Genomic DNA, 13,925 nt, shown 5'->3' with positions numbered 1-13,925 from the left:
GGACAGGCTTCTCAATATCTGAACCAGACTAATTGGCGCAACGCTGCTATGCACTTGGCTACATTATTGACGTGAAGGCAATGATCATGCCAATGATACTGTATGTATTGCACACATATGAGTCTCGAAGAACGAAATGTTCAAGTTGATCCCGCTACATTATGTCCAAGTCTAGGCAAGCATGTAGAATCATCGCGTCCAGCGAAATCGCGTTTCCAAACAGCTTCTCAAATGGGGTCGATGCACAGTCAGTCAATGGGCATAATCTTAGATCAGCTAATGATGAGTATAGACTCATGATCTTGGCTAAAGCCTCAGGTATCTAGATAGATGAGGCCACACAAAAGTACATACCTGGTCTCAATTCTCAATCACCTCAGAGCTAGCTTTCCTGATGCCCCCATCCGGTAGCGTTTCTGCTTAGTCGGGCTCGTATTTTCCGCCGAGAAACGCAACTTTGAAATACTCTTCCCTCGTCGGCTGGTGTATCTTCGGTCACGGTTGCTATGGCTTGAAGGTTGATTGATATGTCTGCCTAGATTAGGACTTCACCAGCAAGCCAAATACATGGCCTCTCAACTACATCGGTCAACCAATAATGGGCGATAACCAATTGCTCGAAACAATCCAGGATCAATCATAAGAGATGGCTGTCCGCTAGTCATGTCTCAATACACAGGGGCCACTTTTTCATGGACCAGATAGCATCGGGAGCGGGAGATCTGAGCTCGTTGAAACACAGAGTCTAGCCAAGCACAAAAAGGCAAATATCACAAGACATCTGCTCTCTCGCATTGAAGAGACTGTAATGATTATTACCTTGACGTTCCCGTCATACGATCCAGTCCCCCGATGTGAGATCAAAGTGCTGCATGACTGGCATAGATTGTCGGTACCGCTCCTAACCGGCGCCCAAAGTAGATTCGTTTTCCCGTACTTCACCGAGCGACCCCGCCTCTTGGCAACCATTCCCTTGCATCCCCTGTTCGGATACGGAAGGTGCCCCATAATTCGACAAGAGTATCCGACCGCCAGTCACGGCGTTTACGGCAAAGGTGGTTCGTGCCCGGGTAGATATTCCCTCCGTCAAGTGCGACTACTGTTGCCAAAGACGGTAGGAATTCCGGCCGGCCCCCCTCAAGATGGGAACAAAACACCTGGGTTGCCCGATTCCTCAGGATTGGGTCTTTCACCGTGTCTTGATTGACAGAGACTGGCGAGGGATCATTGGCTACCAGAAGAGACAATGTTGGTTACTCTACTGTTGCTAGGTGCGGCCGGGCTTCCGGCCCTCACCTCTGCCTCTTACGTCACTTCAATGTCCCCCAACGCCCAAGGCCTCCTGAACGAATCCATGGCCTGGATGGACACCTTCTACGACCGCGACCTCGGCTACCTCTACGACGTCGAAGGCGGCGCCGCCCTGCGCCACGAAACCCGCAGCTCCGCGTGGTACGCCCTCGGCCTCCTCGCCCGGAACGACTCCACAGAGGCCGAACGCATCATCACCAACATCATCGGGGCCCAGTTCAAGGACCCGTCAAAGCAGTGGTACGGCGATTACCAGAAGTACCCGGAGGAGCCCGAGGTCGGGACGGCGGCGTACCCGGCCAGCATTTACAACTCCTGGGACCCGAACTGGCGCGGGTTCGTCGGGACGACGTTCGTCGTCATGCTGGAGGAGTTCCCCGATCTTATTAGCGAGGCGGTGCAGGAGTTGATGCTCGAGTCGCTCTTTAATGCGACCGTGGGCGATAGTTACCGTGTAGGCGGCGTGGACGACGACAATCTGTATCCATCCTACAGCAACCCCGTATGATTCTACCCTTGCAGAGATAGACAAGTATTGGTGTATGAGCTGACCCCCGCAAGGCCCTCATGCGCGCCTTCGTCTCCGGCTGGACCGGCCGCCGCCTAGGCGACCAGAACATGACCGACGCCGGCGAGCAGTACGCGCAGGAGATCGTCGACCTCTTCGTGCGGCACAACACCCTGTCCGAGTTCAACTCGGGCACCTACACGGGCGTGTCCCTCTTCGGCCTGCTGCTGTGGTGCAAGTACCTGCCCGCCGCCGGCGGCTCCGTCATGTCCGCGTACGGCCCCAAGATGCTGCGCGACACCTGGTCCGCCGTGGCGCAGCTCTGGCACCCGGGCATGAGAAACATGGCGGGCCCCTGGGACCGCGCCTACGGGTACGACATGAACCGCTACGTGAGCCTCATGGCGCTGTGGATGTGGACTCTGATTGGGAAAGAGCATTCGTCCCTGATCAATAAGGTAAGAGAGAAGAATCACCACCCACATATCCATGTTATCCCCAATGCCCTTTTTCCTCCCTTTCCCCGTGGTGGGGGGAGAACATCAAGCTGACTTTGCCTTGACTGTCAGCCCCAAGTCATGAGCCACTCGGCCGACTGGGCCTGGTCCCCGCTCATGGCTGTCCTGGCCGACTTCCACGCCACGTTACTTCCCGACGGCCTCCTGGACTCCCTGACCAGCCTTAGCGGGGAACACACGTTCGAGGCGCAGGCGTATTACCCGCCCTACGACTACGCCCCGCGGAACATCACGACGTGGCTCTCGGAGAACGTCACCATCGGCGCCGAGTCGTATAACGAGACCGTGGTCGGCGGCCCTTCGACATCCCAAGAGTCGTTCAACCCGGCTGTCGTCCAATGGACGACTGGCAGCGAGATCGGATTCCTTTCGGTATGGTGTTCCAAGACTACTTACATGATCCTAGAAGAAAGGTTGCTGACACTAGACAGCTGTACCCGACGGAAAGGAGCCTCGATGTCCAAGTTGCCCCTTGGCGTCTGGACCTCTCCTATCCGGAGGGCAACGCCTCTTCCATCTTCACGCTCGTAGTCTCCGCCTTCGCCGACGGACGGTCAGTGAATGGCTGGGAAGAAGTGAAAGGCATCAGTGTCAAGGTGTCCGGAAACGTCAACACGACACATTCCCTATCCTTTGCGGGGCAGATGGGTGGCCAGAGCAAGCCTCTGCGCGACTGTAAGTCTTTCCCAACTTTGGGGTTCCAGCTCTCCCACCTTAACGTGCTGCTTCCCTGCCAGTTGCCGGCCGCGAGGCTAATCAAGTTCGTATTTAGTTGAGTTCTGGAACTTCACCTACGTCATGCCGGATGGGTTCCAGGGCGTGCCCCAGCTCAGCTTAGAATTCAGTATATAGCAACATCGGAAGTCAGTGGCAAAGGCCCGGAGAGATAGAAACGGACATATCATGCATAGCCTCGAGACCAAACCTTTTGACGAGAATTGGCTCATACCTCTTGAAATTCAACAGCGACCTAATAGTAGCCTAAAAATTAAACATAAATCTGTGATAAATACATATTCCATCGTTTTGTGTGTAAACAGCCATGCCTCTATAAATCAGATTAATGCACCAACAAGCACTTCTTTACAGACCCACGGCGGCCCGGATAGCATTGACCAAGATGTTGTTGTAGTCACCACCAGCCTCGAAGGTGGCGAAGCCGGCGAGACCCGAGCTCTTGACGTACTGGCCCTTGGCAGTGAGCGACTGGACGTTGTCGTAGGAGATGAAGGTTTGGCGAGACTGATCATAGAGGAAAGGCTAAAGGGAAAAGCCGAGTCAGTCATATTCTCGGAATAGAAAACCTTGATAGAAAAGGGGCCACGGCAGCAGGGGCTGCTGTTGAGTAGCATGGTTACTTACAGTCTGACTGCACTTGTCATAACCAGTGGCCATGCCCTTGGAGGGGTTACCCTGCGCATCGAGGAACTTGCCCTCCTCGATCATGGCGCGGAACGTCCAAGTGCCGCTATGGGGCTGCGGGTTGCCGCACGCGTCGATCGGCGGGTCCGAGTCCCTGCTGCCGCCCTGGAGGCGGTTGGTCGAGTTCTGGACCGGGTACGCGCTGAGCGGGCCGCTGGTGCCGTTCGGGAACGCGGCGGCGGGCGTGACGGAGAAGCTGTGCGAGTAGGCGGCGACGGCGAGGACGATCTTGTTGAGGGGCAGGCCCGCGGCCGCCCACTTGGCGACCCCCTCCTTGCCGCCGCCCTGGTTGTTGCGGGCATCACAACCAAACTCGAGGGGCGCGTTGGGCCCCGCCGTCGCGGCCCACGCGCCGTAGATGTCGTAGTTCATGATCATGACGTAGTCGAGCACGCTCGCGAACGCGCCCAGGTCGGTGGATGACTTGCCGTCCAAACCATACCACGGGAACAGGGAGCCCGCGGCCGTCAGCCAGAGCGACTCGCCCTTGGGGTCCTTGCGGAGCTCCTGCAGGAAAGAGAGGAAGTTGGCCGTGTCGTCTTTGTTGATGACGTTGCAGCCGAGGCCTTGGCGGTTGGGGTACTCCCAGCTGAAGGGGCCGCAGTGTCAATATTGCGTGTCCACGTTTTATGAAGGAACTAGATGGGGGGTCTTACTCAAAGTCGAGACCGTCCAGCTTGTACTGGTTGACGAGGTCGAGGCAGGTCTTCACAAAGGCGGTACGGTTCTCGGCCGATCCGATCATGGAAGAGAAGTAGCGGCTTCCAGTCCAACCTCCGATAGAGATCATAGCCTTGACGTTCTGTATGAATGGGTTATAGAGTCAGTATCAAGTCCTATATGGCACGTTCAGGTGGGACAAAACGAACCTTTGCCTTGGCGGCCGACACAAAAGCCGGGATCTGATCAGGAGCGGAGAGAGTGAGGTTGAGTGAGCCATCGGGTTCCGTCTCACTATTCTCGAAGGTTAGCTCCTTTCCCATCGCCAAGGGGATCTAGCAGGTCCTCATCTTACGCAAAAGCATATTTCACATCGGTGTACTTCTCGAACGGCATATCCGCCACGGGGAAGCCCTTGTTGACGTGGTATCCGGCAAAGTAGGTCGATGCCACGACGTTGGATCCTCCGGTGCTGCCGTTGCCGGCAGCCGCCGCGGCACGAGGAAGGCAGGTAGCCTCGACACTGAGGAAGCCCAGGATGGCAGAAGCCTTGACGATTGAATTAAGATTGAACATGCTGGATCTGATAACGGGGGTGGGGGAAAGAACGAAAAACAGTTTGGAGTAAAGAGTGACTATGTCGTATCCTAGAAAAGACCGATAGGGAAGGTGGGTGCCAGAAAGAAAAGGAAGAACCAGACGAACGATACCATAAGTGGTAATCTATATATACCTCAAAAAGGTTTCCCCCATGCCGGGGTCACATCCGTCTCTCCTTTCCGACGTAAATTTTTAGGTTTGCTACGCTCAAGGGACGACGTAATGCATATCTGCCGATGCGAATCATCCAGGCCCGGTAGCGAGGCGTCCAGGGTAGGCAGAGCCGGAGTGCCCTAGACCCCAGAAACGACAAAATGGGAAGGGGGTGTGTGGCATGCTGATCCATCCTCGACAGCAATCTGGGCATGACAGATGACGAGACTTCCCAAGAAAGCTCGTAATCCCTGTTCCCATCCTGGTCGACGGGACCGTCGGGCTGCGGTCGACAACCAAATTTAGAGTAACGACTGCGCCAGCTCTCTTATATTGACTTTTTTTTTCTTTTTTTTTTTGTTCTTTTGCTTTTCGACTCATCCCAGCGCAGGCCAGCAGAAGCAAGTGACTCAAAACCGAGCACTCGTTACCTGCCGTCGTTAATGGCTCGAGGGGGACACTTCATCCCTATGCAACTCTTTCATTGCCTCTAGCAGACCTCAATCATTAACCCCAACCGGACTAGATATGGTGCCGTATAGAACCACGTATGGCCGGAAATGCAAGAGTACGGTGATGATCCCAGGGGCCATCTGGGCGCAGGAATGAGCAGAATCAGGTCAGAATAGAGTTTGATTAACTTAGAATCCTCTGACAGTCCCCACCCGAGTACGGGGGCCACGTTCCTGTCTAGAGTCTAGACTCTAGCCTGTAGTTCTCTGGGCAGAGCTCTGGGCGTTTCCAATACGATAAAGCGGGCCATGGTCTTGACTCGGTGTCGACACTTGGCATCGCACTTGTTCTTCGACTCACAACTCACCCACGACTTCCATCTGATCGTTTTCTCCCGTGTCTGCTAACGACCAACCACTTTGTCATTTGCCATCTGATTTTGCTCGAGCTGCGCCCTTGCTGTGCATGTTCCGTAGATCCGAGTTCAGACGATGAGAGTGCTGAGTGCCGAGTGCTGAACCGCCCTGTGGTCTAGACTTACTGTCTATTATCGCATCCAAATGGCGGACGATTGCCAGCTTCAATGCGCGCATGCATTATCCGATGATTCGAACACCCATTGCGACAAAAGCTTCGCCACATGCTCACTTGTTCACCTGGATTCGTTACCCGGTATATTGCCGCTGTTGTTGAAGACCGGGCCAGATCTTTGTCTCTTTCCCTCCAGGAAAACCCCGCGAGTCGGTGCGCGGGGTCTCGGGGAACGCGCTGAGGCCTGAAACAGCACCGAGGTTAGAGAACCGAACCAGTACTACCCAAAGATGAAATCACCCTCGAAACCCTCGAATGGCGACGCCAAACATGAGAAAACCCGAGTCGATGTGTTTTCTCATTTTTGTTTCGAACAGAAATTACGGTTCACCTGAAGAACGACGTTTGTGTCGCGATCAGGTCGTTGTACATAATGCAAACTGCCTCGTGGGAATTTCAGACGCACTTGCAACTACAGGGCCAGGCTACGGCGGCGACGCACAGGGGCCGCTAACCTCCGTCCTCAACATCCAACTCCAACCACAACCTGGCTTGTCGCAAAAGATGATACGCAACGTACCATTCTCTGCGCTCATACTTTTACACATGGTTTCATATCCAGAGGACAGTTTCCCAGGCATTGTCAACTATTCGATGACCGTCAAGGCAAGCTGCAATCGGGGGATAGTGGACAAATTAAGCAGGACCTTATGATCAGTACTGCTTCACATAGTCATGCCATTCAAACACAGTTATGAGCAGCGTCTATTGTATCACGGATGACTGTAACACATAGATGTTAATTAACCGTTGAATTGACTTAGCTAACTGCCTTTCCTGCAGAACTAGTCACTCTACTGGGTCCCAGGACGATCTACCCTACACGCTATCCTTCCTCCTCGCCCCCGCAGCAGCCTCCTCCCTCTTCTCATCACGGACTTCCTCCACCACCGTCCCGCTCCCAGTCCCACTCTCGTCGGCGACAGTAGCCTTCCCGTCATTACCGATAAACGCGCTCTCCTTCATGTTGTTCATCGCGTCCTCCTCGCGGTCCGCCTTGCGGAAGGTGAGGTAGAACCCGATGCCGCCGATCAGCGCGATGACGGCCACGGACCCGTAGTTCCACACCAGCAGCGGGTCGTCCGAGAGCGCGACGAGCGCCTGGCCCAGCGCCGACGACACGGCCGACGTGAAGAGCGCGATGGCCTGCACGGTCGACTTCATGTTCTGGGGCGCCTTGGTGTAGGCGTATCTAGCGCGCGCGGTCGTTAGCAAAGCTATTCGTAGCTGGAGACATGCGTCTAAGGCATTGGGAGATTACCTACTCAAGCTTCGTGATGGAGGCCAGGACTTCCGACATGCCTACCAGGCCGTAGGGGAAGACCTGGATCCAGACCGAGATGGGCGCGGTGCAGTGCTGCCCCTGCTTGGTGAGCTTGTTGATCTCGTTGCCACAGGGAGACAGCTTATAGATGTAGGCCTGGATGACGCAGGCCGAGACCATGGCCAAGGACGCGAGAAAGAACCCCGCCGTGATCTTCTTGATGGGCGACAAGTGCACGCCCATCTTGCGCAGGGCCGGGTAAACGCCAAAGTCCATGATGGGAATCACAATCACAATAAAGATGGGGTTCAGCTTGGCCACGATGTCGTTGGGCGTCTTGCCCAGCACCATGGTGCCCGCCTGCGACACCAGGTTGTTGGTCATCTGGTTGTACGCCAGGAAGTAGAGCGGGTACCACAGGAACACCTTGCACGCGAGGACGCCGCGCTTCAGCTCGTCGACCCACTGGTCGTCGAACGTCATCCAGGCCGGAACCGCCTCGCCGCGCGCGCGCAGCTCGCTCGGCTTGACGCGCTGCCAGAACTCCTGGTCGCGGAAGCCGGTGCTCTTCTTATACGCGAAGCGGATCAGCTTCGAGGCCTTGCCCATGACGGAGCCCGTCGGCGGCGAGAGCTTGTACGTCTTCTTGAAGTAGAGCAGTATGCCCGGGCAGAGCAGGTAGCAGATAGTCGGTAAGGTGAACGAAAGCCAGAAGCCGACAAAGTGCTCCGAGTAGACCATAGCGAGGGAGCCCGTGATGGAGCCCAGGTTGATGAGGAAGTAGAAGTAGATGTAGATGCGCGCCGTCGTGACGGCCGGGTCGACGATCTCCTTGCGGCCGCTGCGCTTGTGCACGCGCACGTAGGCCTTCGAGTCCTTGTACTGCTCCGCGATGAGCGGCGAGATGTTGGACTTGAAGCCGCCGGTGCCGACGCCCATGATGACGAGGCCGATGGCGAAGAGGGCGATGGAGACGTTCGGGTGCACGATGACGGCGGGGATGGCGGCCATGATGAGGATGATGTGCCCGACCAGGGCGACGAAGTTGGAGTACTGGATCGTCAGGTAGCGGCCCCAGTACTGGTCGGCCAGGTAGGCGCCGATCAGTGGCGTGAAGTAGGACCAGAAGTTGTTGAATGTCGTCAGGCCCGTCGAGGCGCGCTGGCCCATGCCCAGGGCGCCGGATCCCGGCGAGATGAGGAAACCGGCGCCTGTCGTGGAACCCTTGGGCAGGGGCTTCTGGATGAAGTTGACAACTGAAGGACGCAGCGCGCGTCAGTATGAGACCGCTGAAAAACAAGGAAATACACTAGAGAACAGTATTACTTACACACAGCGCTGGTACCATAGTAGGAGAAGCGCTCGACAAACTCGACGAACGCGACGGTCCACGCGGTCCAGGGAATCGAGCCTGCCACGCGAGGGAGAGTCGCCCACTCCTCTTCGGTGGGAAAGGGTCGAAGGAGGTCGGCAGACTCATCCTTGACGGAGTCTGAGCCGCTGGCGTAACCCGGGACGGGCTCGACGAGCGTACCGCCCTTGGTGATCTCGAGGCTCGCCTTGGTCGCCATCGTGGAAACTGCTGGAGGATGGTGAATCAACGGCAGCTAAAGCGATGCCTCCCCCACGAAGGACCAAGACGTCCATCCAGGGCTTCTTATGCCAGCAACCGCATCGGCTAGCGAACCGGGCTTACACATGGCAACTTGTCAAGCCAATTATCGCAACTCTCCACCGTCGTATCCTGCGTGGAGTGCAGCACCGGCGCGATCCTCATTGCAGCAAGTCCCCGTATAAGTCTTGGCGAGCCAAGCGCTTGGCCAACGTTCTAAGACCCAGTGCTCTGGGGAGACGGGGCATATAATCTCAGCTGGCCCCAAGCTGTGCCAATTGCACAAGCTCATTCGACCCGAAGCTTGTAAGCGCCAAGCGCGTAGATAGGCCCGTTTAGGAAGGTAGAGGTTTTCATGTGCTGCGTCCAAGAACGCCAATCCCTTGGCAGAGAGAGAGGCGGCTCGTGAGAACGTAGCGGAAGTATCCCTCCTCAACAAGTATACCGGGTTTAGCCGACAACGGAACGTACTGTTTATCGCATGACCCTATGCCGCAAAGGAGACAGAACGTCAAAGTTCACTTGCCAAGTGATAAACAGCTACCCAATTGCAATTAGCAACATCTAATAAGAACAGGGGGGTATGACCGTATCCACGTATCCGAGCTGTTGGTTCAACAGTCCTGCCATGCATAATGCGAGAGCAGCCCCAGCTGTCTGCATTGTCACGCATAATCCCTGTGGAAATTGTGTCTCATATTCTAGCTGACGGTTCTAATGTCACAGAGTACGATACTTGATACTAACTGAGAGTATTGCCCAATACTAAAGAAGGGACCCTGTTCACGATCTAAGCCATATGGCTTTTGTGCAAAAGACATAGCATTCGACACCGGCCTGCCGGTATGGATAGAAGAAAAGTAACAGTATTCCACGAAAGCAATCGGAGAAATCAATGTGTCTAACTAATGCAAAACGACCTGTCAGGTTTGGTAGCTAGCTGCTTGCTGTTGTCCGTATTCCTTTGGTTGTGCCGAAAGGCTGAAGCCGTATTGACGGGCAAACGAGAGAAAAAGGCAACGTAAACGAGTGAGTATCTAGACGTCAGCTAAACTGTAAATCATGGAAGGTTGTCTCCAGGATGCGCTTTCTTGCGTTAAGATCATCTCGTCTCTGCTTTTGGCTTCTGGACTCCGACCCGATGAGTAGCAACTTTGCATCAGAGAACTGGGCTACGATCGTGGGGCTGAACATGTCCGGAAGGCAAGCGAGCATGTGTCTCTCGACAACTTGGCGGCATACGTTGTCGACAAATGTCTTCATTGCGACCTGTTTTCATGTTAGCAATTCCATTGTCAGTTTGCATTACACGACACTGGCCTTATAATACGCATTCAAACTAATCAATGCCTCGGAGCATGCTTGGTCGTCCATATTCTTGATGGTAGGGTTGGTATGCAAATTGCCAACGACGGATTTTAACTCGGGTTTCACGTCCGATAATTGCAAGTGGCCATTACAGCCTTGCCTGGACACGTTGTTCAGAGCATCTGTAAATCCATTAACCCGCGCATCACTTTGAGCCTTCTGCACGTTGTCGGTGTAGTAGTGATTGTATGTCATCGGAGGTCGCCTTTCGTCCGCCAGTAGTTTCTCCAATTCTTCGTATGCACGTGTCTCGGTGTCCTCGAGCCACCGACGATAGATGGCGAGAACTTCACGCCTGAGCGTTTCATCGGGTATTGTGTGTTCCACAGCTTGCTTAACCCAGTTGGTCAAAGCTATGGAAATCGATCTGGTGTGGCTTCGGGCAAGCCAGCGCCAGGGGCTGGATTGTTCCTGGAAGAGTTCGGCCAAAAGTGCATAGTTGTAACTCCCAGGAAGCTCGCGTCCTTTCGTAGACCATATACCTATCATGACGTAAGCTTGAATCAAAACGATACATGAAAATGCATACCACTTTCACCCACTCATCCATATTCTGCTTGCTCACAATGGTCTGCGCCCCCTTGCCGTCAACATGTAACAGATCATACAGGCTTATGTCTCCGATGAACGGTTTACCCAGATGATTGCTAGGCAGGACTTTCCGCTTCTGGCCCTGCTCACGTACACATGCAGCAAAGTTGCTGTTGAGTTCGTGTATCAATGCACGAAGAAATACAGTGTATGTTGTTTAATTAATCTATCTATTGCTGTTATTATTGATTTTTACATCTATTTTAGGGGGGCAGCCAGTAAGATGCAACCCCTATCGGCTGCCCCCCTCAAATGACCCCTCCAGATTTCAGATGATTCTAGAGCCCCTAAGCAACAATAACAGTATATAAAGGGGTCAAATCTCACTCGTCTGTCAATTAAAGTAGATCAATCTCTTCCTCGTTTTTTCCTCTTTTCACCACTACCAATATGACCAAAGAAGCTCGCATTGCCCAAGCGGTCCAGGCCGTGCTGGCCGGCGGAAGTATTAACCGTGCGGCTAAAGACTACAATATTAATAGGGGTACCCTTCGCAACCGACTTAGGGGTCAATATTTAAAAAAAGAGTAGGATGAGACTCGGCAGTTATTCACCCCTACGGAAGAGACCTTTTGGCTAAATAAGCCCTTTTCCAGGCTAGCCTAGGCTACGCACTTACGTACCGACTTTTTCGTATATATATCCAACGCATTCTCCTTATAAAAGGGTTAATCACCTTATCGGTAAGCGATAGGTGCACCGTTTTCTAAAACATTATCCGGCCCTTAAGACCGTGTATACCAAAGCGATAGATTTCCGGCGCCTCGTATATATATTAGACGGGGCCGTGCGAAGGTTTTTTAATCGGCTTAATACTGCTATTATTATAAATATACCCCCTCGATTTAAATTTAACGCCGATAAAGTAGGAACTGCGATAACGATAAGGGAGGGTACTATAGTGATCGGCCCTGCCGCCTATTAAAGTTTAATACGGAACGACTCGGCTAATCGCGAGTGGGTGATTATTTTAAAGTATATTAATACTGTTAGTAATATCTTACCGCCTTTAATTATATTTAAAAGTTAATCGGTCTAATAATAATAGTTCCCTTAAAAAAAGGATAAAATTAATTACGAGTATAAAGATTAAGCCTTTAAAGCGTTACTAAAAGAATAAACTTTTAATCCTATAACTTTAAAATAGTTAAGAAAAATCTTTATCCCCTTAATTAAGCTTAATAACTTTAATCAATAGAGGCTCTTAATTTTAGATAAATATAGAAATTATATTAATAATAACTTTATACTGGCGGCGTTAAAGGTTAAGGTGTGGTTTTTTTACTTACTATTATATAGCTCTTATATACTCTAGCCCCTAGATATTAGCTGTTTTAAAGTCCTAAAAAAGAGGTTTTAAAGGGAGCTTAATTTAGTATACGCCGTTATTAATAACAGTTACGTTAAAAAGGGACTTCCTTCGAGCCTAGGTTAAAGCACGTAAAGTAGCCTTTACCTTTAAAATCATCGTTAGTGAATAGGTAATAATTAGCATTTACCCCTTTAATATTAATAAGCCGATAAATAATAAGCTCCGTCGTACTAATATAGTACGAGCTATCGATAAGGCTATCGCCGCCGAGGATATACGCCAGCCAGTTAAACCGAAGATTAAAAGGATTAAAACGTTTAAAAATAGCCGGTAGGTTAAAGATTTAAAGGCTGCGATATTTAGTATTAATATTACTACCGGTAATTTAATTAGGAGGTTGCTGTAGAAAAAGCTCGGTAAGAGTGTTAATAATTTGACGGCCCGGATCGGCCGGTTAGAGCAGGAAAAAGCCGGTCTGGAGGCAGATTTAAAAAAAACAAGATCTTAAAAGAAGAGGAAGGTCGACGAGGACCCCAATAAGGGCTTTGTATATATAGTAAACATCAAGGAGGTTCAAGAAGACGTCAAAGAAGGAAGGCCAAGGAAGAGGCCGAAAAGGCCGAAAAGGCGCGCCGATGAGGTGGTGGAAAGTGATGCAAATCGAGCTGGTGGTGAGGGTGATTTTATTGTAGTGCGCACCAGCCGAAACAGGCCTTAAAATGCAGTGTGCGTTGTTTAATTGACCTATCTATTGCTGATGTTGTTGATTTTTACATCTATTTTAGGTATGTCATTTGAGGGGGGGCAGCCGGTAGGGGTTGCATCTTAGGGGTTGCATCTTATCCAGTGATTTCAATGCACAGCACGTCCGCAGCGAACGCACTTCCGTCGACAACACCGGGGAATCCGCGCAGCTGCAACATTGCAGCAACTTCGTCAATAACACAAGGTAGCTCTGACATGTCCGACAGGATTCAATTGTAGGAAGAAAGCGAAGCTCGCGTCTCAAGTGACCTCGACGAGTGAGGATGGACGCTGGCGGTGATTGACCTTTCGGTGTTGCTTCGTCTCGCAATGATCTCCGTTGGGAATCTCGTGCATAAGCCATCCTTTATTGGGAAAGGCACACCAATTAGTCGTGCGAGGGCGGTGCTCTTTCCAGAAGACTGATCGCCGGCGACCAGGATTTGGGGCATGGAGACAAAATCTCCGGCGCCGTTGGCCCTGGCTTGGTCAATCTGGCTGACTCGCTTCTTGGATTTCGCAGACTGAAGACCCTCCAACATAGGCAAGCAGCTCCTGGGGGCCGGATCATTGTTGGTGTCGGTCGCCATGCTGCCGCCGTTCCTAAGGAGCCCGATGGGCTTGAAGCCAGGTTTTGGAGAAAGACGTATTAATATGGAGCGGTGCCTATACAAGATGCGTATTCTGAAATCGAACTATTCAATGATACGCTCTACGCGGCAAAGACGAAAGACGACTGTAGATGAAATCCAGGCGAGGTATCAAGTCTGGTAGCTGCACCCACAATGTAAAAAGGCGCGCCATAGGGGGTTGGCGAA

At 52.4% G+C, this 13,925-nt stretch overlaps 5 protein-coding genes across 5 annotated transcripts; 1 reads left to right on the top strand and 4 right to left on the bottom strand.

The window, feature by feature from the left end:
* Positions 1-1,246: 1,246 nt before the first annotated feature.
* On the top strand, positions 1,247-3,189 carry PG986_003636 (uncharacterized protein; the record flags this gene model as incomplete). Its single annotated transcript, XM_066839858.1, has 5 exons — positions 1,247-1,813; positions 1,873-2,277; positions 2,389-2,709; positions 2,769-3,012; positions 3,110-3,189. 5 exons carry the CDS (start codon positions 1,247-1,249, stop codon positions 3,187-3,189), a joined length of 1,617 nt encoding a protein of 538 aa, XP_066704922.1.
* Positions 3,190-3,420: 231 nt separating this feature from the next.
* Positions 3,421-4,995, bottom strand: PG986_003635 (uncharacterized protein; the record flags this gene model as incomplete). The annotated part of the gene is made up of 5 exons (XM_066839857.1): positions 3,421-3,597; positions 3,700-4,348; positions 4,416-4,561; positions 4,629-4,713; positions 4,775-4,995. The coding sequence occupies 5 exons, from the start codon at positions 4,993-4,995 to the stop codon at positions 3,421-3,423; spliced, it is 1,278 nt and encodes a 425-aa protein (XP_066704921.1).
* A 2,040-nt stretch (positions 4,996-7,035) lies between these two features.
* On the bottom strand, positions 7,036-9,051 carry PG986_003634 (peptide transporter PTR2-A; the record flags this gene model as incomplete). The annotated part of the gene is made up of 3 exons (XM_066839856.1): positions 7,036-7,408; positions 7,482-8,736; positions 8,811-9,051. 3 exons carry the CDS (start codon positions 9,049-9,051, stop codon positions 7,036-7,038), a joined length of 1,869 nt encoding a protein of 622 aa, XP_066704920.1.
* Positions 9,052-10,136: 1,085 nt separating this feature from the next.
* Positions 10,137-10,949, bottom strand: PG986_003633 (uncharacterized protein; the record flags this gene model as incomplete). Its single annotated transcript, XM_066839855.1, has 2 exons — positions 10,137-10,361; positions 10,407-10,949. 2 exons carry the CDS (start codon positions 10,947-10,949, stop codon positions 10,137-10,139), a joined length of 768 nt encoding a protein of 255 aa, XP_066704919.1.
* A 2,388-nt stretch (positions 10,950-13,337) lies between these two features.
* On the bottom strand, positions 13,338-13,697 carry PG986_003632 (vacuolar sorting protein VPS1; the record flags this gene model as incomplete). Its single annotated transcript, XM_066839854.1, has 1 exon — positions 13,338-13,697. One exon carries the CDS (start codon positions 13,695-13,697, stop codon positions 13,338-13,340), a length of 360 nt encoding a protein of 119 aa, XP_066704918.1.
* Positions 13,698-13,925: the final 228 nt, after the last annotated feature.

This window comes from Apiospora aurea (genome assembly GCF_038362705.1).
Source record: "Apiospora aurea strain CBS 24483 chromosome Unknown utg000002l_segment0_segment0, whole genome shotgun sequence".
Taxonomy (NCBI): domain Eukaryota; kingdom Fungi; phylum Ascomycota; class Sordariomycetes; order Amphisphaeriales; family Apiosporaceae; genus Apiospora; species Apiospora aurea.
Note: the sequence above shows the minus strand (reverse complement) of the source record. Positions and strands in the feature narration are given on the sequence as shown.